The 26,747-nt window shown below is 46.4% G+C and overlaps 1 protein-coding gene across 2 annotated transcripts in view; it reads left to right on the forward strand.

The window, feature by feature from the left end:
• Window positions 1-26,747, forward strand: part of WSCD2 (WSC domain containing 2) — a 126,134-nt gene that overhangs the window by 91,168 nt on the left and 8,219 nt on the right. For both annotated transcript variants that reach the window (XM_025403393.1, XM_025403394.1), the window contains 4 exons: window positions 4,810-4,931; window positions 8,487-8,661; window positions 15,201-15,365; window positions 23,580-23,780. In XM_025403393.1, the coding sequence (XP_025259178.1) occupies window positions 4,810-4,931; window positions 8,487-8,661; window positions 15,201-15,365; window positions 23,580-23,780 (663 nt within the window). The remainder of the gene's footprint in view (window positions 1-4,809; window positions 4,932-8,486; window positions 8,662-15,200; window positions 15,366-23,579; window positions 23,781-26,747) is intronic.

The raw sequence follows: 26,747 nt of genomic DNA on the forward strand, positions 1-26,747 counted from the left end.
CTGACTTTCTGAATGATTTGTGGTGAAAAGCAGAGTGGACATGAAGGGTGGGAGAGAGAAAATCAATGTCCCACTGTTGTGAAATGCTAAAGCCAGGGGTGGCTTTTTAAAAAGGGACAGCCCAGGAGAGTAGAGACTTGGAGTTCAGACATTCCCAGGTTGAAATCCAGACACTGCCACTTGTCAGCTGTATGGCCTTGGGCAAGTCACTTCCCCTCTGCACCTGTTTTCTCTTCTTTATAATGGAGAGAATGAGATCTTCCTGCTAAGGTTTAGGAAGGTTCCACCGGATAAGATATATCAAGCATTTACACAATGCCCGGCACTTGATAAATATCAAAGATGTAAGTCTGACTCTTACAAGCTGGGTGACTCACATCAAGCAGTTTCAGTCCTCTGAGCCTTGAGTTTCCTCATCTGTGAAAATGGGGAGCCCCATATGACCAGGGTGAATGGGAGAGTTCAATGAGACACATGTGTGAACAACTCAGCCTACTTCCCATCACATACCATACAATCAGTACATGGTAGCAATAACAACCACAAAAATATTATGATTTTCTTAAAGACAAGGTCCCACTCTGTCAACCAGGCTGGAGTGCAGTGGCATGATCATGGCTCATTGCAGCCTCAACTGCCTGGGCTCAAGCAATTCTTCCATATCAGCCTCCTGAGTAGCTGGGACTACAGGCATGCACCACCACCCATAGCTAATTAAAAAAAAAAAAAATTATTTGTAGAGATAGGGTCTTGCTATGTTGCTCAGGCTGATCTCAAATTCCTGGGCTCAGGGGATCCTCCTGTCTTTGCCTCCTAAAGTGTTGGGATTACAGGTATGAGTCACCGCACTGGGCTAATATTATATTAATATAAGCATCTATTCATAATAGTATTATTATTATTGGAAGAAGCACAGGCTTTGGAGACAGGGAAACCTGGCTTTGATCTCACCCTGTTGTTTGCCAGCTCTGTAACACTGGAAGCCAGCGAGCCTGCCTCAGCTTCCTCAGTTTTATCATCTGTGAGATGGAGGTACTCATAGCATCTATCACCTATGGGTGCTGTGCAGACTGAGTGGACCCAGAGTTCCCAGCATGGAGCCTGGCATTAGCAGGAACTCAGTAGATTCAAGTGGAGTGGAAAGAGAGGGAAAGTTAGCATCTTGTTGCCCAGTGACCTGACTTAGCATCCGGTTGAGTTTTCTGGTTAAGTGAGAGCTAATCCACAGTGCTTGGGACTTCCCACCTCATTGCCGTAAATCTTTAGCTCAAATGCCCACTTCCCCGGTGGGTGTGGCAGCTCACACCTATAATCCCAGCACTTTGGGAGGCTGAGACAAGCAGATCACTTGAGGTCGGGAGTTCCAGACCAGCCTGGCCAATATGGTGAAACCCCATCTCTACTAAAAATACAAAAATTGAGCTGGGTGTGGTGGCACACATCTGTAATCCCAGCTACTCAGGAGAATGAGGCAGGAAAATCACTTGAACCTGGGAGGCGCAGGTTGCAGTGAGCCGAGATCTGCACTCCAACCTGAGCAATAGAGGAAAACTCAGACACACACACAATGTGTATGGCACATGCTATGGACATCATGCTCTAGGTGACCTTACAGGGCATCCCACTCAGCAACTCAGGCCACAAAATGGATGACTGTCCAGTGTTTCTCTACAGGGCACTAGTAGCATTTGGGATGTGGCACGTGCTCATTTAGGAGTTGAAGGGCTGTCCTGTGCAGAACAGGCATGCACATTTCCAGCCCCAGCCCTTCAAGTGCCAGTGGCCTCAAACCACTGGAGCCATCAAAGGTGTTCCCACACTTCTTTGAATGTTCCCAGGGTAGTAGGCATGAGAGTCACTGCACAGTTTAACTCCCAGTCTTCATTTATATGTGGGGAAACTGAGGCCTGGAGGGACCACGGAGCAGATGAGCAGCATCCTGACATTATCACCACTACCACTGCCACTTGTCTCACCAGGATAAAGCCAGAGACCCAGAAAGCTAAGACAGCAGGAGTCTGAGGGATGCCCTGGAAATTAGTCATTTAACCAAATTCCTAATGTCCTCTTAGTTTTCTTGGCTTGTCACTGCAGTGAGCAACTTCAGCCTATCAGGTGCCATGTGGTAGAAAGAATCACTAGGGTGTCTTTGATGGCTAAAATATAAAATTATCATTCATAAACACCCTCCCCCCACCCTTCTGCTCAGGGAGTTATTCCATATCCTCTTCTCTGCACATAAATGTAAATATATATGTGTATGCTAAAAAACGCTTTTACACTCTCGATAGACCCAGACACCGCTACAGAGAGAGACATATGGTTTTTGCAACTTGCTTTGCTTTTTTCCAAGGGCTAACACTTCGCTTCTAAGCCTCAGTAAGTTTTTGCAAACGATGGGTCCTTAGATTTGTCTTGCAACCTCTTCTCTCAAAGCCCTGTTTCTCTTATCTGTAAAATGAGAGTTTACAATGAACCTTGCAGGATTTTCAAGAAGGTGACATGAGCTGACGTTTCTGAAGTGCTCAGCAGAGGAGATGACATATAATAGGGACTCAATAAATGGGGTCTGTTCTTGTGCTGATGGTTTTCATCACACCATGTTAACAATGCCCTTTGTTTTATGTGGATGGCTATGCTTCCCGAAGGGTATATACAACTCAGAATTTGAGAAATAACCCAATTGTAAATGTATATCACCAGCCTTTCAAAAGATTTAACAGCGGCCACTTAAATTTTGTTTTAATAGAGATGGAGGGCTCACTATGTTGGCCAGGTTGGTCTTCAGTGCCTGGCCTCAGGCAATCCTCCTGCCTTGGCTTCACTTTTTTTGCCTTTATTACATAAAAATACATATTCATTGTAGAAAAAAGTTAGAAAAGAGTTTTACAAAGAGATGGAAATAAAAATTACCTATATTCCTACTGGATTGGTCAGAGTTCTCTAGGGAAACAGAACCAACAGGATTAGAACCAATACGATATGTGGATAGATATATTAAGAGATTTATTTTAAGGAAGTTGGCTCACGCGATTGTGGGAGCTGGCAAGTCCGAAATTCATATGACAGGCCAGCACACGGGAAACTCAGGCAGCAGTGAATGCTGCCATCATGAGATGGAATTCCTTCTTCTCCAGGAAGCCTTAGGATTGCTTTTAAGACCCTCAACTGATTGGATGAGGCTCACCCACATTATCAAGTATCATTTCCTCTACTTAAGGTCAACTAATGGTAGATGTCAATCACATACAGAAAATACCTTCATAGCAACATCTAGACCAATGTTTTGCCAAACAGCTGGGCACCATGGCCTAGCTAAGTTGACACATAAAATTTATCCTTCACACCTACTGTCCAGGGACATCACGGTTATTAACACATTGGTATATGTCTCTCTAGAGATTAATTTTTTATAAAATTGATATTTTATAACATGTAGGATTTTACATTCTCAGTTTTTATTTAACTTTGTATCTTAAACACATCTTCGTCTGGCTAAAATAACTTTTAATACCATTTATTTCAATGGAATTCCACCTTCAATAGAATTCCATTGTGTGTTGTCATTCCAGACATTATTGGCCCAATTATCTCATGCTGGACACCTAGGTTGTTTCTACCCCTTCACTTGTTAATTTTTAAAATGCTGCAGTGAACAACCTTACTGATAAATCTTTGCGCACATCTGTAGTGGATGCTATAGGCGCCCACCCCAGTCCCCTTTCCTGTGGTGACTGTTGGTGGCAATCAGTGGCTCACGACTGCCCCATTCTCTGCAAAATAGCCTTGGGCCTATCAGAAGCAAGCAGCCCCTCGCAGGAAGTTATGCCCCACCCTGGGGCACAGCCCACAGCCAAAAAGTGACTGATACTGGAGACCAGGATGGACAAGGCCAAGGCAAGCCAGCCCCCTTTCCTTAAGGTGGGGCCAACTCTGTAGTGCAATTTCTCATCCAGAGCCTCCTCCTGATCCCTGCCATGAGGCCAGGATGGAGATGGGACCCAGCTGAGATCACGTCCTTACTTAGCTCTGTCTGGTCCTGCCTCCCGCTTTCTTTCTCTGAGAGCACACCTTCAATGAAACATTTGTCTCAGGCTCTGCTTCAGTAGCCCCAGCCTAAGACAACATTTCTGAATATTTTCTTAAGAGATGACTTCTATTGAAGATTTGACAATGGACTCCAAATTTTTTATTGTGTAGCTGCACTATTTCTGGGTTAAATTTTCTTAAAGGGATTCCCTCTGACACGTCAGTCCCTTGCAGCTTGTTGGTGCCCAGTACTGGGTAGGTAGGAAGTTCTGAGGCCCAGGACTTTTCCCCTAAAGCCCAGGGCAACAAAAGGGAGAGGAGAACCCTAGTAGTAGTGAGTAAGGACAGGACAGCTCCAGACCCCTTGCTTCCCTCAGTCCTCAAACACTCAGCCCTGATGAAATCACACAAATCCTCTGTGCACTTGATAATTTCCCCGAATGGGGCACTGCCATGGTTGGGAGTGAGGAAGTGAGGCATGGGAATCCGACAAAGAAAGTGGGATAGCATGGCCCAGGAAGAATGTCATCTCAGCGACCTGGGTTGTTGACAAAGGGGCCAAGGCTGAGGAGAACGTTCTTTGATGTATCGAGCTCAATGACTATGAACAGACATGTTCAAGAACAGAAAACATAGCCACTCTTTCCATCTCTGCTTTGGCTTGCTCTGTGACCTTGGGCAAGACTCTTGCCTTCTCTGGGCTTTCTTCAGAAGGTGGTTTTCCCAACCAGATCTGGCTCCTTGTATATCTGACTGGTCCTCTTCTCTCTGGTTCTTCAGATGGAAGTGCAGTGTTCCGGGGCTGCTTCCGCAGGCCTGACAACCTTTCCCTGGCCTTACCCGTGACAGCTGCCATGCTGAACATGTCCGTGGACAAGTGCGTGGACTTCTGCACTGAGAAGGTGAGCACAGGGTGGGGCCCACGGAACTCTGGGTGAGGGGGACAGTGCAGCACAGCTGAAGGAACCACATGCTTGGCTGGAGAAGCAACAGCTCAGTCGGGATAGATGCAGTCGCTGACTGGGATCTATGACATGGGAGAGGGATGTGACCGTTTCACGTGGATCTAACGGACTGGAGCTACACAGAATAGATTTTCCTGCCTTTGAGGAAGTGAGTTTTAATACTAAGGAATAGTTAGGAATGAGGGTTATTAGTCCATTTTTATACTGCTATGAAGAAATAACTCAGATTGGGTAATTCATTTAAAAAAAGGGGGAGTTTAATAGACTCACAGTTTCACGTGGCAAGGAGGCCTCTCAATCATGGTGGAAGGCAAAGGAAAAGCAAAGGCATGTCTTACATGGCAGCAGGCAAGAGAGCATGTGTAGGGGAACTGCCCTTTTTAAAGACATCAGATCTCATGAGACTTATTCACTATCATGAGAACAACATGGGAAAAACCCACCCCCATGATTCAGTTCCCTCCCACCAGGTCCCTCCCGTGACACATGGGGATTATGGGAGCTACAATTCAAGATGAGATTTGGGTGGGGACACAGCCAAACCATATCAGGGGGTGACATTTGAACTTGGCTTAGAAGCATGAAAAAATTACCAAGTAAAGGTGAGGACAGTCCCACCTTAGGGCAGAGGCAGTTCCCCATTGGAGGACGGGTGCGAGCAGAGGCCAGGCAGCAGTGTCATCCAGAGCTTTGGGCACTGGATAGCACCTGGGTTGGATGTTCTTTTTTTGGCCTAAGGTGCTAGATGTCTGACTGTTTATACTTCCTCCCTAGCCAGGCTGTGAACTCCTGGAGGGTAGGGGCTATGCCTTGTACATTTTGTGCCCCCCTTCAATATCCCCAGCACAGAACTGGGCACATAACTGGCACTCAGCAATGTCCAAGGAGCTCCGGCGTTTTCTCAAAATGAGCTAATTATTCAAGTGTCCAGAGGAGAACCATACCTCCTCCACCACCAAAAGATGGTTGGGCATTCTAGAGAGTAGTTGAGGGTAGAGAGGTATAAATGCTCAAACACCAAGAAGAAGCTTTCTTCTGCAGGACTTGAAAGAGAACTGAAAAAAGAAATCCCTTTCTCACGGTCATGCAATACCCTGCAGTAAATGCCCCCTTAGTGTGATGGTGATATGGGACCCATGCTTTGGGAAAAGCTGTCTGAGTGTTCTCAGACTCAGTGGATCCAGCCACACAGGCGTGACCCTGGTTTGCTACCAGATTAGTCCTGGACTAGCTACCAGGGAGAACTAGGGGTGGTGGGTCAAGTTTAGAAGCAAATTGGGCAAAAGACAGACCCTTGCCCACCAGATCTCAGGTCCATCCTGCCCCCACTTAACTGTTCAATAGAACAATTAAAGCAATCAGAAGCACATCTCCCAACAAAGACTCTGAGTACACAGAGGTATCAGTATCTCCTTTGGCTTAAAAGAACAAATTCAGAAAGCTTTTCCCAAAGCATGGGTCCTAATATCACCATCACACCAAATCTTCAAATATTTAATAAGACCCTACTGTATGTCAGTACTCCTGCTTAGTGCTGGGGATGCAAAGTAACAAGATACAATCTCTATCCTCAAGGATGCAGGCATTCGCTTTATCTACATTGTGGCACCTCCTGGGTGCTCAGACCACACCCTGAGTCCTGGATGCCCCCATCTGCTCTGAGTCATCCTGCTTGGCTATTTCTCTCATTGGGCTTCTAATGCATGAAGCATTTCTCTGGAAGTCTAAAAGGCTGCAGCATCACAATAGTGGCTGCTTGCTGAGAACATCCTCCATGTAGCCCTCTGCACCGTGGATCATACGGTTTACTTCTCAGGCCAACCCTATGAGTTAGACATTTTCAGTCCCATTTCACAAATGAGAAAACCAAGTTTCAGACAGGTGAAGTCATTTGCCTAAGCTCTCAGCAGAAGCGAGTGGCAGAGCTGGAGTTCACACTGGGGACTGACTCCAAATTCAAGCTCTTAAACTTCTGAGCCACCCTGGTGACCCCACCAGAGAGGCTTCCCACAGCTATTCAAGAGGGACCAGCCTACCTCAAATAACCAAGCATTTCTTAAGGACTTGCTGTACTCCTAAGAGGCATTCTAGAAGATGGGAGGTGACATTTGTGAGATTAAAGGAGGCTTGGCTGTCATTTGGTTCACCTCTCCCCTTAGCAGGAATCCCTCCACCCACATGGCATTCCCTCACTTCCAGAGGGCCCTGGGGAAACCTACAGATCCCCTGGAGTTGGGGGGACAAACAGGCACATGACAGTGAAATCATGGGGCAAACTAGCGTAGCAAAGTGTCAGACTGTACCCAGGACTGGAGAGAAGTGAGGGTGTGTATGTGGGAACAAGAGGTCCTCCTGCAAACCTCCCTCTTCCTGTTTTCTCTGATCTCCTTAGGGGGCAAAGGAAAGAAACTAAGGTGATCAAGTGGACAGGGATACATAACTGCATGTGTCGTGATAGAGGGTCTGAGGTTTAGGGTGTCAGAGGAGGCTCAAGGATTCTCATTATTTAGAAAATGTCATCAGTCATGGCCCAAGCTGACCCTCCGGTATATCAGCACTTCTGCTCTTCAGCTAGGTGCCACAGTTCCTATTTAATATCTTCTAGGAAAGAAACTAAAGCTACTGTGGCAAAGCTGGCTGGATCCAGCCACACAAGTGTGACCCTGGTTTGCTACCAGATTGATTATTCCTGGGCCAGCTACCAGAAAGAACTAGGGGTGGTGGGTCCAGTTTATAAGTAAATGGGGCAAAAGACAAACCCGTGCCCACCAGATCTCAGGTCCATCTTGCCCCCACTTCGCTGCTCAATAGAACAAATAAAGCAATCAGAAGCAGCTCTCCCAACAAAGACTCTGGGTACACAGGGGTATCAGTATCTCCTTTGCCTTAAAAGAGCAGACTCAGACAGCTTTTCCCAACGCATGGGTCTTATCTCACCATCTCACCAAGGGGGCATTTACTGTGGTGTATTGCATGACCATGAGAAAGGGATTTCTTTTTCAGTTCTCTTTCCAGGAGAAAGCTTTGTCTCAGTGTTTAAGCGTCAACACCTCTCCCCCTTAACTACTCTCTATGCAGGAAAAATGGAGCCAATCCCAGGCTCACAGTCTTGGTTGGCCAGAGTGCCTAGGTAGAATTTAATCACTTGTTTTGTTTCTGTATTACGTGCATTTACAGTATGGAGATGTATGGAAGTGCTATTTGCCCACAAGTACTATTAGTGGTAGCAATACAAAGTATCCTTTGAAATTTAAGTTTCGAAAAGTGAATCGACTTAAAGGAAACTAATAAGTACACAATAGTACAGTAGGTGCACAGATAGGGCAAAATCATAAAAGCATGGTTTGTGGATGGAATTTGGGGACCCTCAAGTTGAGGGAGACTGACAGAGAAGGCAGTGGTTGGAATGCAAATCCTGTTCTCCATTTGGAGTCTGAAGCTGTCCAGGGATTTAGCAACTCTCTTCCTCTTCTTCTCCCACTCCATCCCCAGGAGTACCCGCTGGCAGCTCTTGCAGGCACCGCCTGCCACTGTGGATTTCCCACCACCCGATTCCCACTCCATGACAGAGAGGATGAGCAGCTCTGTGCCCAGAAGTGCAGCGCGGAGGAGTTTGAGAGCTGTGGAACTCCTAGTTACTTCATTGTGTACCAGACACAAGTCCAAGGTGAGCTAGGCCCTTCCCCAGTGGACCCCAGATACACTCCCAATGGCTTCCCTCCCAGACGTGTCCCTGCCAGTCCGTCCCACACAGCCTGCAGCAAGGAGAAAACCATGCAAGCCAGAGGGCAGCGATGATGAACTCCACCAGGCTTAGAGTTCCTGGATGGGCAACAGAAGGAATTCCCAGGGTAGGGAGCGTTCTGATGACCCATCTCTATCCCTCATCACTGAGGACCCTTGGTGGCTCCTGTAGTAACAGCGAATGAGAAGAAAGACTGAGTCTCCCACAGGCTGCAATACAGATTCACTGCTTTATCCTAGACAAGTCATTTCCCCTTTCTGGGCTGCAGTTTTTCCATCTGTAAAATGAAACTGTAGACTGTTAGCCTCCAATGTTCCTTCCAATTCTAAGATTTTGTCAATTTATATATAAATTCTTCCTTCTTCTCTCTCCCTGTCTCACTCATCCTTTCCACTTGCAGTCTTCTTCCTTTGCTAGTGGAATCCACACTTACTGTTATCTCCTCTTCTGTCTCTTGGGGCTACCAGACATGATGATCATGATGGTGGTGATGATGATGATGATGATGGTGATGGTGATGATTATGATGATGGTGATGGTGATGATGATAATGATGGTGATGATTATGATGATGATGGCGATGATAATGATGGTGATGATTATGATGATGGTGATGGTGATGATGATAATGATGATGATGATTATGATGATGATGGTGATGATAATGATGGTGATGATATGATGATGATGGTGATGATAATGATGGTGATGATTATGATGATGATGATGATACTGGTGGTGATAATTATGATGATGGTGATGTGGTGATGATGATGATGGTGATTATGATGATGGTGATGGTGATGATGATAATGATGGTGATGATTATGATGATGATGATGATGATACTGATGGTGATGATTATGATGATGGTGATGGTGATGATTATGATGATGGTGATGGTGATGATGATGATGATGGTGGTGATGATTATGATGATGATGATGATAATGATGGTGATGATTATGATGATGGTGATGATTATGATGATGGTGATGATGATGGTGATGATGATGGTGATGATGATTATACTGATGGTGATTATGATGATGGTGATGATGATGATGATGGTGATGATGATGATAATGATTGTGATGATTATGATGATGATTATACTGATGGTGATTATGATGATGGTGATGGTGATGATTATGATGATGATGATGGTGGTGATGATAATGATGATGGTGGTGATTATGATGGTGATGGTGATGATGATGATGGTGGTGATTATGATGATGATGATACTGATGGTGATGATTATGATGATGGTGATGGTGATGATGATTATGATGATAGTGATGGTGATGATTATGGTGATGGTGATGGTGATGATTATGACGATGATGATGATACTGATGGTGATGGTGATGATGATAATGATGGTGATGATTATGATGGTGATGGTGATGATACTGATGGTGATGGTGATGATGATAATGATGGTGATGATTATGATGGTGATGATACTGATGGTGATGATTATGATGATGGTGATGGTGATGATGATGGTGATGGTGATGATAATGATGATGGTGGTGATGATTATGATGATGGTGATGATGATAATGGTGATGATAGTGAAAAGAGTGATGCTGATAGTGCTGATGATGGTGATGATGAAAGTGATGATGATGATGATGGTAATGAGAAGGAGCAAGAGGAGGAGGCAGCAATACTTGTAGTTTCTTGAGGTCTTCCTCTGTGCCAGACTCAGTATTGCATCCTTCATATGCATGTTTTCATTGAATCCCCTCAACTCTCTATGAGTTGGGAACAGTCATTATACCCTCTTTACTATGGGGCGGGGGAGGGGATTGAGACTCAGAACAGTTGAGGAACTTACCTTAAGTCATACTGTTTATAAACTTTCCCAATAAAACCCATTTCTCCTGACCAAGGTATCATGAAGGGTGGGTGGCACTTGGGTGGGGATTGGGGGTCATCCCTCGCCAGGACACACAGCCCAAAGGAAGCCCCTGAAGGATCACCTCGATGTCTGAATATATTGACCATCTACTATGTACTAGTCCTTATGCCAAGCCTCATCTCATTTAGTGATGTGAAGTCCACAGTAAACCTATGATCAGGGCAGTATCATCCCCACTTTACAGATGACAGAACTAAAATTCAGAGAGATTGGGAACTGGCCACAATTATACATCTACAAAAGCAATTTGTTTCCAGGTGTCTGACTCCAAAGCCCCTGCTGGAAACCTTTGCCCATGCTCCAGTGACACTCCCCACAGTCTGGAGAGCCAAGAAAACACGACTGGACTAGACCTCTTCCTTCTCATTTCCCAGCCACCAAGCTGCCATATGTGGTTGAGCAGGTTGAGCATTGCACTGGCACAGCCAACAGAAAAAGTGGTGTCTGAAAGCCAGCCACATGTTGTGTGCCCTGGATGGCAGAACATCTGTCCAGAGGAAGGAGTGGGCACCTTTTTCTGATTTGCACAAAAGTGCTGTACGAGCTAGTGGCAGCCCCACCAATAGCCTGTCCCTGTTTGACTGATGGGGTAACAGTGGTGATCAGCTGTGGCTGTTTCTATGGTAGCTAAAGTCCTTCTGAGAGCCTAGTGAGCATGTGGTTCTTGGCCCTCTTTACAGTCTGAAGGGGAAGGATGAGTCTTTGTTAGCTTTCGGGGAAATGTTGGTTAGTCTTTGCAGAGCTGTGCTGCCTTAGCCTGCAGCGGAAAGTCATACACAGATTAATTACCCTGTGATCATGAACGGCTTTGAGGTGGCCAGAACAGACACTGGCGCCTTTTCAATAGCAGATAACGATTCCTTAATTGATGAGTTTGCTCATTCCCAGTGCCCTACCCCCAGGCCATTACTAGGGCTTCCATTTTTCCACATCACTCTTGCAGTTTCTACACACTGGGGAGGTTTGACAGTTATGTGGCTCATCAGCCTGCCAAGAGCCTGGCCCACCAGGGCTGCCATTTATTGAGCACCTACTGTGTGCTAAGCCCTGATGCCCCCTATGGGAACTAAATAATTATTGAACACTTGCTCTGTGCCAGGCTCTGTCAAATCTTTTACCTGCCTTAAATCATCTAATCATCCAAACAGTCCAGTTGCATAAGCACTGTTATTCACCATTTTACAAATGAGGCAACTTGGCACAGGGAGGCTGAGTAACTTGGCCAAAGTCAAACAATTCAGACATGGCAGTGTAGGGATTCAAACCCAGGAAATCTAGGTCCCAAGACTGCACTCTCAACCCTAGCTTCTCAAAATACATTGTGAAAAATTCACAGTCATTATCCCACATAATTGTGTAAGGTTTATTAGCCCTGTTTCATAGGTGAGGAAACTGAGGCTTAGTGAGTGGAAAGCCTTGTTCAGTGCCACACAGGTAGGCCATGACAGTTCTGAGTGGAAACCCAGGTTGATCTGATTCCAGAACTGCATATAATATTGCCTCTAACAGCTGCTTAATTTATAGGGCTTAGGAACCAAATCAACTTTCTTTATAGCACTGAAAACCACAGCTTTTACCTTGGGGTTGGCCTTGGCCTCCCAGGAAGTATTTGAATAGAGAATTCTGTTTTGGGGGGAAATTAAGGAGCCTGGTCTGCCCCACCCGACCTATCAACCCAACATTTTATTCTGAAAAACAAAAAAGTCAAACCTCCAGAAAAGTTGCAAGGCTTATGCAGTGAACACCTATATACTTATTCCATAGAATTTTGTGATGTATGTTAACTTTTGCTATATTTACTTTATTGTCCATCTCTCCATTTCTCCATCCCTCAATCCTTCCTAATTTTTGGTGCATTTCAAAGTAAGTTGCAAGCATCATTGTACTTCAGGATGTTGTCATTGGTTATAATTCAATATTAGCTTTTCTGAAGTAACATTTCCATAGAGCGGAATGCACATATTTTAAGTGTACTGGTTAATGTCAACTGGGTAATCCACTCCCCTATAAAAATGTAAAACATAACCACATTCTAGAAAGTTCCTGTGTCTGGGCTCCTTTTTGCAGTATATTCCAATGAAAACCATTCCCTGAAGCTTACCTGGCTTTGCCACAGACGTCCCTTGGTTTATTTTCTCCTAAATCTATTAGTCTCAGAACAAAAATTAAACAGGCAGGAGAAGAGAGCTGAACCTCCAGCTAGCAGCAACAATACCAGGAACCACAATCTATTCTATCGGCACTTCCAGCACGTTTGTCTTACTCTAACACGGCATTCATTCATGAATTTCATTCTCCTAAACAACCTCAGGCTGTCGTCACTGCTTAATAGTCCCATTTTATAGGTGAGCAAGCTGAGGCTCAGACAGATCATCTTTTTCCTATGGAAGAACTGGAATTTAAATCTAGGACTTCACACCTCTCCTTCAAAGGGCTTTTGTGTGAAATCAATGAGGCTCATAGTAAGACTTCAACAAATAGCAGCTAATGCAGAACAGGAAAGACCCCAGTAAAATCTTGGGAAGGAATTACCTATAGGAGGGCAGAGTGATCTGCCCTTGTGCCTGAGTAATCACGTGAGGTGAGCTTGTCTGTTGAATTGAGCATGGGGCCGTCACTGAAGACCTTGCCCATAACTGGTTCGGGGCAGTGAACAGGGAAGAGGCCAAGTGCAAGGGCCAAGGAGTAGATGGAAGGGAGGAAATGTGAAGGAATATGGACAACTCTGCTGACAATATGGCAGTGATGGGGTGAAGGGGAGCTGGTGGTCGCTGGAAGGGGCTCTTTCTAAATGATGGAGCTATTTGTTCCTGTTTGAGTGCTAATGTGATTGAGAGAGAAAAAATATTGGGGTTGGAAGGAGCAAGGAGCCTGAAGAAGGAGGGAATGGAGTCCACACACATGAGCAGGGGATGAGTGACTTCCCCAGAACAGGGAGAGATGGAGGTGAGGCGCCATGGGAGGTGAGGGAGGTTTGCCTGCCTTCCCTTGGATGGTAAACAAGGGTGGAGTTCATCTGTCCTGGGCTGAAGAAGGCAGCACTGAGACCTGGGGCCTCCAGGCCTGGATCTGGGATTCTCTCATCCTCCTTTCTGCTCCAGTGCCCCCTGCTCTGAGCCTTCCCTCAGATGCCTTTGCAACTGAGGGAACCAAAAGAAAAGCTTGTGCTTTCTTAGCTCCCTCTGGGGTTGCAGTGGGAGGTGCTGGGACTTGCATTTTCTGTTAACTCTGATGGTAATGGCATTCTGCAGGCTCTGAAAAGCCAGAGAATCAGAAATAGCCAAATGGTACTCAACACCTCCCAACCCATTTTACAGATGAGGAACCTGAGGGCGAGAGAAAAATAATACCTATACCTTTTGAGCACTTTAGAGTATTAACATATTACATGCTTTGTTTCATTCAATCCTTACAAGAGTCCTACAAAATAGATATTAATAGATATTATTGTTATCCACCCGGTCATCATTCTACCCATTCATCCATCCAATCAAGAAGCAGTTATTAAGTACCTGCTGTATACCAGATATTGTGGAAACTTTTGATGAATCAGCAAAACACAATACGGGCAGGGTTTCTGACCACATGACTAATTGCATGAATAATTATCTGAATTGCAATTGTGATCAACAATATGAAGGAGATGGATGTAGTAATGCACTAATGATAGCCCAGGGAGTCAGGAAAAGAGGGGAGAGAGGAAGGGAGGAAGGAAAGAGGAAAGGAAGAAGGAAGGAAAGACAGACGGATAGACAGAGGAACCCATTCAACTGAGAGCTGAAGAACAAAAAGCAAAGGCAGGTAGGAGGCAATGGAGAGGGAACAGCATGCACGAAGGCGCTATGTCAGGACGGAGCAAGACACAGGAGAGGAAGGACGGAGAGACCAGGTGACTGGCATGTGGTGGAGTGGATTAGAATGAGCCTGTGAGTTTGCAAAGGCCAACCATGTGGGCTTAGAGGCCAAGATAAGAACCCTGGACTGCATCCTATGTTCAAAAGGCATATGTATTAGTTTTCTCTAGCCCTCAGTTTCCTCATCTGTAAAATGGGTTGGGAGGTGGTGAGTACCATCTGAATATTCCTGATTCTCTGGCTTTTCAGAGTCCGCAAAATACAAGAATAACAGAAAATACATAATGGATGCCATTGACGGTTTCAATCTGGAGGAAAGGGTACGGGTGAATGGGAAAGACTTGCTCTGCTGGGGGTAAACTGGGGCTGGAGAGAAGATTCACCCTCCCAGCTGACTTCTATTGGATCACTACTATGGGCTAACCACTGTGCTTGTCCCTTCCCATTATTATCCCATTTAACACTCACCTCAACCCTACGAGGGAGGAACCATCTCCCTCATTTTACAGATGGGAAAACTGAGGCCCAGTGAAGCTTTCCCATGACCCACGCAAGTGTCCTGTGCCCTTGATCACCTGGCTGAGAAGTGGCAGGGGTGGGGCTCATACCCTGGTCCCTTTCAGACAGGCTCTATCTGCCCCTGGTTTTGACCTCTGTCCATGCTCCGCCCTTTTCAGACAACCGTTGCATGGACAGAAGGTTCCTGCCGGGCAAGTCCAAGCAACTCATTGCTTTGGCCAGCTTTCCAGGTGCCGGCAACACATGGGCTCGCCACCTCATTGAGCTGGCCACGGGCTTCTACACTGGCAGCTACTATTTCGATGGCTCCCTCTACAACAAAGGTGAGGAGACGGCAGGGAGGGCAGGGCAGGAGGTTCCCTGGGCTTGGGAAGGTCCCCCCTTGGAGGATATGGGAATACTCCTCCTTGAGTACCTACTGCATGCCACTCAACTCTCCCAGGCACACTTATTGAGACTCACTGCATGCTTGGTACCTCCTACTTCCTTTATGCCCCACAGACATTTCTTCAGTCACGTCCTGGATACTCCACTAGCATCCATTCTATAACTGACATTTATCAAGTACCTATCCTATGCCTGCTACCTTTCCTCCATTTAGGTTACCACAAACATTTCTCAAGCACCTACTGTGCCCTGGTACCTCATTACAGATATTTCCTGCAGCAACTCTTTGATGTAATAGAGGTACAAGAACTAAGTTCACTTTGGGGATATTTATTGAGCACCTACTATTCACCAGGTGTCCTCTCCAGATTTAAGTCGACAATATTCACTATGCAGGGTGCTCTATTTTCATTCCATTCACAGATGTTTACTGAGCACTGGAATGTTCTGGATACACTTCCTAAGTTAGGTGTCCCAACATGCATTTGTGGAGCACCAACTGTGTGTGAGGCGCCTCATGTAGGTTCAGATTGCCAAAGATGTTCTCCTGGCACCTAGTAGGTGGCCAGGTGCCATATTCTTATTTAACCCTGCATAGAAACGTTGTGAGGTAGGAGGATGACGTTCTTTCCCAGAAATGAAAATTGAGGCTTGGAGAGGAGAAATAATTTGCCCAAAGTCACACAATGTTTTTATTTTTGTTTTTTCAATAAGCTGATTGGGGATTGCATTCTAGTATTTCCCAGTTTCAAAGCCCACATCTTTATTACTCTATCATACAGGTGAGAAATTCCTGGGTTTCTTACTGAGGAACAAGAAATCATGGACGAAATGCCCCTTGGGCATGAAGCCCTCTCCTGGGCATGGTGGGAGACATCAGGGAAGCAAGGCCTCCTCTTGTGGGAGGCTTTGCATCTACATGTGGAGCAGCCCTTGGCCATGGTCTTTGTGTCTGCAAACCAGCTGAAGACCATTTCCTGGCTGTGTGACTTTAGGCAATTTACTGTACCTCTCTGATCCTGTGTCCTCATGCACAAATTAGAGATAAGAGTACATATTTCATGAGGTTGTTTCAAAGCAGAGGTGTCCCATTTTTTGTCTTCCCTGGGCCACACTGGAAGAAGAAAAATTGTCTTGGATCACACATAAAATACACTGACACTAATGATAGCTGATGAGCTAAAAGTAAGATAAAAATAACAAAAAAAAATCTAATAATGTTTTAAGAAAGCTTACGAATTTGTGTTGGGCCACATTCAATGTCGTCAATAAAAGTTGGCTCTGGGTACTCTTGTCTGGGTGCCAGCCACTAGCCAGGCACAGCTTGGTGCCAATAAAGAGTCATCCCCAAACCCTAGCTCAGGGAGAGCCAGGGGGCATGTCTTTCTCAGGGCGAGACACAGGAGGGAGGCAGAGACTGGGCAAGAAAAGGCAAAAAGGGTGAAGAGGGACAGGCTGATGGTTGGAGTTGGCAGCGGGTCAGGCAGGGGAATCTGCTTAAGAATCCCAGCTTTTCATATATTTATTAATTTCCAGTTTGGGCCTGAGTGATTGTTTATTAGCCACCTATTACATATGAAGCTCCATGCTGAGGGTATTGCATGCTTATATCAGGATTTGAACCCAGGGCTGGCTGTCAGCCATCCCTATGATCTTAACCTCTGTGCTGTGCTGCCTTTGTGGGAGCTGCTGGGAAGAGCACTGGGATATTCCAGAATCTCTCTGGCTTGTCCTGGAGCAGTGGCTGTGGAATGCAGGTTCAGAAAGGATGCCATGGCTGGCCAACATTCTCACGCTCCTGGCTGTGGCAGCAACCCTACTCATGCAATCCCAGAATGTCACAAACAGAAGGGGTCCCTCAGGATGATTTAGTTCAGAGATCAAAATTGGTTTCATCTAGTGTTGATTCCAATGAATTTTTGCTTAAGGATGATGTGTTAAGAAAGGTTCTATTCTCTCTCTGAAACAAAGTGCCTTAATCTATTAGTGATGCCTGTTGAAAGTGGAGAATGGGGAATGGTGGCCTATACACCAAGTCTTCGCCATCTGATCTAACTCAACCTCCTAACTTCAGAGAAGAAGAAGAAATGGAATCTTAAGATAGAGTCAGGAGATCTGATATGCAGTCTGAAAGTTCACTCTGATACTTATCAGCTATGAGAACTTGTGCAAAATTCTTCACTTCTCTGAGCTTTCATTTCCTAATCTAAATAGGGGGATGTCAGTACTGAACTCAGAGATTTTCCAAAAAATATAACAAGATAATGTTTGTGAAATAATATGTGTGAGTCTGTGGTGTAAAACAGACATTTTTTAAATGCTATGTAACCAGGACAGTCATTTACTTAGTCAAAGGCAAAGGGAGTTGGTCTCTGACTACACATTATCATTGCCCAGGGAGCTTTTAAAGTCTTGACACCCAGGCTGCCTCTCAGACCATTTCCATCAGACTCTCAGGAGTGGGTGTTTTCTATAAGCTCCCAGGGGATTCCACTGCAAAACCAGAGCCAAGACCCCTGGCCCTAGATGAAGAACCCAGCATTCTTACTTCCAGACCCAAAACATTCCAAAAATTCATTTTTCTCCTAGTGTTTGCTAATGCTTTAGTGTGGGCAATATTAATGGGTCATTAACGGAGTGAGACACCTACTAAAAGTTTACCTTGATTTAAAAAAAAAGAAGAAGAAGAAAACATAACCCCCCTGTGGCAATTCCCTGCCTCAAGCTGTGTCTAGTTACTGGATGTTTCCTTCATTCGTACTGAGACAGGCAGGGGGTTGTGGGCTGGTCACAGACAGCTGAGGCTTTGAATGTAGTTGCCTTTTCATTAGGAGCTTTAAAATCCTTCCTGCAGCCTGAGCCCTTGCAGTTAACATTGAACTCTCCCTGGGAGCTTGGAGTTGACAGTGGGGTGCAGACAAAATGAAGAGCCACTTGCCCCACAACAGCATCAGTCAATCTAGCTAACCCTGCCCAGTCTCTCCCCACATCACCTTGCAGCTGAAAGATGCTTAACTTCATGAAATCCTTTGCTGCATTTGCCACACTGGGGCAAAGTTCTGCAGCCCCTTTCAGACCCCAGGTATAATGAGCTCTTTGTAGTTCGAGAATGCACTGGCGATTTGCACGTGCTATCTCTGGGACGTCAATCCCCACCGCCCCCACCCTTATTTCTTGCTTATTTGGCCTGGAAACCATCTCCTGAGGCTGCAGGTCAAATTCCCCATTGCTGTGTCTCTGGCAGACTTAACAGGTCGTCCTTTACCTTTCTTGTACCCCAGACATTCCTTCATCATAGCCTTATTATTATGAATATATTCACATCGCTGTTAATAATTCTAATCATCATGGGCCCTTATTTAATATCTACAATGGGCCCAGCACCGTGACGGGCACTTTATATTTTTTTCTAACTCAGTCTTGAGGTATGTGTGCAGAAGATGGATAGGACTTACTCAGAAGGAGGGAAAAGAGGGTGTCCCAGGCAGAGGCCATGGCATGCACAGAGACAAGGAGGAGAGTGGCACAATGTGATGGGTGAATAAAAATAGTTCCATGCTGTTAGATGGTGAAAAGGGAGGTAGTGGGGCTGGGGTGTAAGGTAGAAGGAACATCCAGAATAGGATTTGGCAAAGCACCTAGAATGCCCTTCTGAGAGCTGTGACCATTGTCGTGAGGGCTATGGGGATGGGAATGGGGTGAGATTGTGCGGTTTTCAGCAGAGACGTGATGTGCTGAGACTAGTGTGTTGGAAATAGTCTTCTGGCCACAGGTTTGGACTGGGAGGTATTTATCAGGCTGCAGGGTTATCCAGGGAGTGACAGTGCTGGGGCAAAGGGGAAGTGGGTGGGACATTTAGGAGGTCACTGATTAGAAGAGAAGACAGTAACTTGGGGGCCTCGGCGGGTGGGTCTGGAAGGGTAGCATCTGTACAATGAGCTGATCCCCCAGCAACTCTTGCTGATTTATCTAAGTCCTTTAGAGTTTCTTTTCTTCTGCTATCAACTTGCTGAATGGCTGGACGCACGTTTCCCTGTCCCTCAAGACCTCAGTTTCCTCCTCTGTAAGAAACATGTGTCAGACGGGTGCTCTCCCAGGACCCTCCTGGGCCTGATGGGCTGCCCAGCATTTTCTCTCTTTCCTGCACTTTTCTGCAACCTGCTCTTCCCTCAGTCTGGCAAAGGTTCCACTTCACCAATGAGCTGGTGAGGGAGGGAGGGAGGGAATGAATGAGTGAATGAGTGAAGAAGTGTAGGGACCTTTCCCTCCCAGAATCCAAGTGTCTGTCCCATTTGGGTCTTTCTTCCCTTTCCCTCACTGGGTGCAACTGCCATTTGCAAAGCATGGTTTTCGCTGTCTCTGTGTCCATCTGCCATCTGGCGCTCGCTCTCTCTCTCTCTCTCTCTCTCTTGTCCTTTCTCTGCATGTCTACCTCTGCCCAGTATGTGCCTCTGCCTCTCTGTCCTTCTCTCTTCGTGTCTCTCTCTCTGTTGTTCTCTCTCTAGGTGTCTATGTCCCCTTATCTGTTCCTGTCTCATTTTATTTCTGTGTCTGTTTATCTCCCCCAACTCCTGCCTTCTCCCTCACTTTGTCTTAGTCCCTCCCTCTCTCCAGGTAACTGTGTCTTTCTCTCTTACTGTTCCCCTTTCCCTAGGCTTCATCCCCCCTCTTCCTACCTCTCCCCATGTAAGAGACCTCATTGCCTTAATGCAGGCTCAAGCTCTGTGGTATGTGAGGAGCCAGAGCCCTGACTTCTGAAGGAGGGAAGACATAAGAGGGAAGGGCAGGATGATGTTCTCAGACTGGTACATCAACCCACAGAGTTGGTAGCCTCTCAGCCCAGCTGATGCAGGACAACAATTTCTGAGGATTTCCTTGTCCTCAAAGCAAATACCACTGTCCTGGAGAACCACCAGCCTTCAGGGGTGTCCATGCCTGGAGCCAAGATGAGACTTTCCAGTCCCAGTAAACTCTAGGGCATGCAGAGATGTGTAGTCTCTGCCACTTCCCTTCTCTGTATCTTAGCTCCCCTAACTGAAAAATGCACAAGCGACGATAGTAACAGAGGTTTGGAAGACAGACGGGAAAAATATGTCTTGTTCTCTCTGTGGCCCTAAACAAGGTTGTTTCTCCAAATCCTGGGACAGTTGGGCAGCTCCTTAGAGTTTGAGGGTCACATGGGTGCCCAAAATAAGCTGATATTTTGGTGACTCTTAAAAGATAGAATTTAAATATATCATGTTTATGTCATGGAGATGCTGGATCCTGGATGTCAAGGAGAGTGCAGAGGGAGACACCCTTGTGGTGGAGTTCAGCAATTCTGCTCTGACTCAAAGCTTGCATCCATTGTACCCTTGCAGTTACCTAGACAGGCCCTCTTTAGAAGACAATTGAGCAACTATCTGTTGTTCTTCAGGCAAACCTATTCTATGTGCCTTCTCAAAAGTTCCTTTCCAGACATAGTACTTTTCCCTCTCTGGGAGATATTCTGCTAAATGGAATTTTCTCTACATTTGCAATACTCCTATAGATAAACTCCTCAGGCAACCAGAATCTGGAATATGAAACAGATCTTTCCCAATCTTTATAGCTTTTCTAGGTTTTTTGTTTTTGTTTTTAATCTTGATAAATACTGTGCTAAGTTGACCCCATCATGAACAAATAGAAATGTTGTAACTTGGGTATCCCAATGCATGGAGCTGATTGAAAATAGTTTGACCATCCTTTCATGTTTCTGGCAATTTATTTTTCCTCGTTGAGAATCTGTGTGAGTTCTGGTATACCCCCTGCCTGTGTTTTCCATTGCTGTGCTCGTAGTGAAATAGACTTTCGTAAAGATGAAATGAAACCATGGATGGAAAGCCCTTTGTCCATGTCATGTAGAGCTCTACCAGAACACATGACATGAAATTATATCCAGCGTTGCCTTGCATAAATGTTTATGTCCAAAGCTCTCTCTCTCAAGCCCCTACATCCTATTCCTCATTCTCCTCTGGAGGAGATTTTTTCCATGACACTGTGCTTCCCATCGACCTCAAAGGCTGTGGGTGAATATTTTCTCATGGGCACGGGCCAGTGCTAATTTGCAAGGCTAGGCTTATCCCAGGCAACTTAACTTAGCAAGTCCCAGAATGGAACCTGATTGAAAAAATCACATTCCATTCTTGGCTCTTCTGCTTAGTGGTCACGTGTGAGAGGCTGCACCTCTCTGGACCCTGGTCTCCAGGAACAGGAGCAGATATCAAGCCAGTCTTCACCTCCATCCATCTTAAAAGCCAGAGCACAACAGGGAGGGAAGAAATGATACTCCAAGGTTTGATGATACGAGGCGACTTCTCAGTCCATGATTTCACCCTAAGTCTTATTCTGCATTAGCTGCCATGTATTGAAGTGTTACTGTGGGCCTCATCAATTTCTCACAATGGCCCTGTGAGGGAGAAAGTGCATGGACCCATTTTACAGATGAGGAAAACTGAGGCCCAGAGAGGTGATATGATATTCAGAATGACTCATTGGGTTGCAAACACAGCCAGTATCTTGAAGGTCTAGTACAATAACATTTCTACCTGGCCTTAATATCGTATCCAAATGCCTTAGCTTGCATGAGCTAAGGGGCACTTAGAGGGTGAAGGACACATGTGTGCCGGGAGCCTGGATGGCCCAGGTTTATATCTTGGTTCCGCCTCTTCCATAGCTCTGTAACTTGGGCGAGTTATTGGACATCTCTGCCTCAGTTACCTCATCTGTAAAATTCCTTGTAGAATTGTTGAGAGGATTTAATTGCTTAGTATATGTAAAGGGCTTAGACTAGTCTCCAGCTGCACAGAACTTCTCTCAGCTCCTCAGCTTTTGAAAGGAAAACCTGATCATGCCCCTCCTTTTTGCTTAAATCCTCTTAAGGGTTCCCCAGTCTTTCTGGTCTAGTGCTGGCCTCTTCATCACAGACCCCATAACCCTCTCCAGCCCCATGCTCCCCTCTTGCTACCTGCATTCCCTCTGCAGTCACTCGTATGTGACAGATTTCTTCCCAACCACCACAGGCCCTTTGCACCTGCTTTTCCCAGCCCCTGGCCCTCCCTTCCCAGCTCTCTTGAGCTGGTAAGTTTCTCCTCATTTTTCAGTTCTATACTTATGCATCTCTTCCCCCAGGAAACCTTTTTGTATGCCGCTTGACTAGGTCAATGATTTTGGTTGAGCTAACTGGGCTGCCCATCCCCAGGGGGCAGGTTGGGACCATGTCTATTCTATGTATCTGTCATCATCTGGGACCAATCCCCCACCCCTCACCCCCAGGGCATGTCCTTTCATGGTGATAGCAGAGCTGCCTCATGGAAAGTAAGCAGAAACATATGATGTATCTTGAGACTGTGCTGAAAAAACCTACTTTCACCCTCATTCTATGGGCCACAGGAAGTCATACGGCCATGCCCATCATCAGTGGGGTAAGGACGCTGACTCCCCACAAAGAGGAATCACCCAGTACATCACTGTCTGGCCCCTCTCACAGCACCCAAGCTTTTTCTCTTCTTTTCTTTTTTTTGTCAAGAGACAGGGTCTCACTCTGTCGTCCAGGCTGGAGTGCAGTGGCACGATCATCGCTCACTGCAGCCTCAACCTTCTGGTTCAAGCAGTCCTCCCGCCTCAGTCCCCCAAGTGGCTTGGACTACAGGTGCACGCCACCATGCCTGGCTAATTTTTTTTTTTTTTAATTTTTATTGTAGAGAATGGCGTCTCACTATGTTGCCCAGGCTGGTTTCGAACTCCTGGGAGCATACTGTCCTCCTACCTTGGCCTCCCAAAGTGCTGGGATTACAGGCATGAGTCACTGTGCCTAGCCAGCACCCAAGCATTAATACTCCCCTTTTGTAACACTCACCAGGGCAGTGGTTTTACACTTATTTGTGGAACAATCTAACTCTCAAAAACAGGAAGACTCGTGAATATTTTTGAAGACCCGTGAATGTTTTTGAAAGTCATTTTAATCCCGGGGTCCTAGCACAGTGCCTGGCACATAGTAGGTGCTCGATAAATATGCGAACGACTGAGTGAACAAATGCATGAGGATTCCTGAAGTGGCCCAGAAGGGAGTAGGGTGGGTTTCTTGCTTCCCCGGCTCACCGGTCCTGTTCCTTACCTCTGGCTGCGGGAAGGGTTTAAAGGTGAGCGGGACCACTGGCGCAGCGGACGGACCATTTGCATCAAGACGCACGAAAGCGGCCAGAAAGAGATCGAGGCTTTCGACGCCGCCATCCTGCTCATCCGCAACCCCTACAAGGCCCTCATGGCTGAGTTCAACCGCAAGTACGGCGGCCACATAGGCTTTGCTGCGCATGCCCACTGGAAGGGCAAAGGTACCGTTCGGGAGGGGAGAGGAGGGGAGGGGAGGGAAGGGGAGGGGAGGGAAAGGAAGGGAAGAGAAAGGAAGGGAAGGGAAGGCAGGCTTCTCGCAGGGTAAGATTAGGTTTTGTGATACTGACAAGGCCTACCCTCAGTAACCTCCCAGCTCCCATTTTAGTGACCTTTGCCTACTCCTTGAGAGAAAACCTTGGTTTCCAGCCAGCCACCAGCATGGGAAAGTGTGGGAAAGTGGAAGGCATACTAGACCTGGAGGCAGGAAACCCTGCTTTGTCATTTTCTNAGGGAGGGGAGGGGGGGGAGGGGGCGGGGAGGGGCCCCGGGCTGCAGGGGGCGGTGGGAAGGTCCCGCGCTCCGGACCAGCATGGCCAGCAGGAGAGGATGCCTCATGCGAGAAACCCCGGAGGGCATCCTGGAGGGCACGTGTCATGCTCCAGTCCCTGCTTCCAGTAGAGTAGGTGCCTCCCACAACACCCCACCACCCACAAGCATCACCTTCTGTGAGCCGGGATGCTGCATCGCACAGGGAATTAAAATCATGGGCTCAGGAGAAAGACTTTGGGTTCAGATCTCAGCTCTACCACCTCCCAGAAGGGCTCATTAACCTCCCTGAACTTAGATGGCCCCATCTATAAAGTGAAGATTATAAAACAGTGAGGCTTTAATAATTTTACAAACACTCAGTAGGTGTGACTTTCATGGTGTTGGAGATGCTCATGAAATTGATGTGGGATTGATGGAAACAGGTTAAAGAGCCCCACCCTGGAAGTCAGGAGACCTGAATCCAGCCCCAGGTCAGTGGCTGTATTGCCACGAGGTCCTAGGAGCACAGGTACAGGGCATCATTTCAATGAACACTCCCAACTCTGGGTGGCGAGACTCAGAGAGGTTAAATGACTTGCCCCACATCACACAGCTGGGAAATGACAGTGTTGAGCCCCAAGCATGGAACTTACTAAGATGACCCGGGTTTGAGACTCAGTTCTGGCACTTACTAGGTGACAGAGGGCTGTGTGGATCAACATTTCAATGCAGAGCAGCCACCCAGGGCAGTAGCCAGAGCTTTGAAGTCAGACCCAACTTCTGCCATCTTGAGTATTCTTAACCCTTCTCAGCCTCAAAGTCCCATATCCATTATAGGATGATGTCCACCACCATAATGAAAGTCACATCTACTGAGGGTTTTGGAAAAGGCTAACTTCTTAAATCCCCACCATAATTGTCCCCATTTTATAGATGGGATAACCTAGGTTCAGGGAGGTTAAGGAGCTTTTCCAGGGTAAGGGGGATATAGGGGGTTGTTGTTCAATGAGTATGAAGTTACAGTTATACAAGATGTAAGTTCCACCATTCTGCTATACAACATAGTGCCTTTAGTTAACAAGAAGGTATTCTTTACTTAAGATTTTGGTAAGAGGGTAGATCTCTTGTTAAGTGTTTTTTACTATACACAAAAATGAACAAAGAAAATAGACTAAAGGAAACTTCCAGAAGTGATGGAAATATATATTAGACGGATTATGGTGATGGTAACATGAGTGTATCCACATAACCAAAGTTGCTAAATTGTATATATTATGTGCAGTATTATGTATATTAATTAGACCTTAATAAAGCTGGGGTTGGGAGGAGTTTTTCCATAAAGTGGTAGAGCTGGGATTTGAACCCAGGGAATCTTGCTCCAGAGCCCACGTTCTTCAGCACTGCACTGTGATAATGGATTAGATGAACCATTGGTGGCTATGAATCACCCAGTCCAGAGTCCCCGACACACAGCAGGCGCTCTGCAAACGTGAGTTGTCCCCAGCTCATCCAGCCTCCAGGAACCAGGCTGCTCCAGTACTCCAGCCCCTCCCCAGAGAGGAACAGAGCAGGGCAGGATGATGTAACTCAGCAATCCACCGGTAACACCCTCAACACTGACTTTGCTTGTTAAAACCCTTGGGCCTGCGCCTTGGGTCCCAATTCACTCAAGGCGGTTTGTCTGTTCCTCCCTCTGCCTCACTCCTCTTCTCAGTGAGGGGGTGGAAGCTTGGATAGGTGGTGACATTTGTCCAGTCATTCCCAGGGGTAGAGAGGCCTCTGAATCATTTGTTGGTAGAACAATCAATCAAAAGCAAACACTGGTCGCCAGGCTGAGATATCCATATGTGCAAATGGTAGTAGCACAGACTCTGCTTGTCAAAGCTGGAAGAGACCTGGGAGATCAGTGAGCTCAGTGGGCCTCTGTGCTGGTTGCTCCTTAGAGTCCCTGGAGGAGAGCGGGAAAACCCCAGTGCCTAGGCTGCACCCTGGACTATTACTGGTTGGAGCCTGGACGTCAATATATTTTTTTCAACTTTTATTTTAGGTTCTGAGTTACGTTTGCAGGATGTACAGTTTAGTTACATAGGTAAACGTGTGCCATGGTGGTTTGCTGCACAGATCAACCCATCCCCTAGATATTAGGCCCAGCATGCATTCGCTATTCTTCCTGATGCTCTCCCTCCCCACCACTGACAGGCCCCAATGTGTGTTGTCCCCACCCCACTCCCGCATTGTGTGAATATTTTTAAAGTTCCCCAGCTGCTTCTAATGTGCATGGAGGGCTGAGAACCACTGATTCCTATTGAGTAGTGGGGAAACTGAGGCCAGAGAGAAGCAGAGACCACCAAGGTTGGTCTAGCCCTAGGACCTAGTTCTCCCACCTCCCAGGCACCCTGCTGTCCCAAGTGAACAGAAAAGGGGCTTACCTGGGAAGCTCTTGTGGGCACTTGACATTTGATATCCCATCTAAGCTCTCTAGGGACCACAGAGGGTAAGAAAGGCAGGGACCATCAGTACACCCCACTTTACAAGTGAGAGAGCCATCCCAGGAAGGGACAAGTCTCTTGGCTAAGACCGTAGGTACTGACTAAGCTGAGATTCAAACCAAGACATTAACCACCAGGCTCTACTGCCTACGACGTTGCTGACCCTTTGGT

Source organism: Theropithecus gelada, chromosome 11 (assembly GCF_003255815.1).
Source record: "Theropithecus gelada isolate Dixy chromosome 11, Tgel_1.0, whole genome shotgun sequence".
Classification (NCBI taxonomy): domain Eukaryota; kingdom Metazoa; phylum Chordata; class Mammalia; order Primates; family Cercopithecidae; genus Theropithecus; species Theropithecus gelada.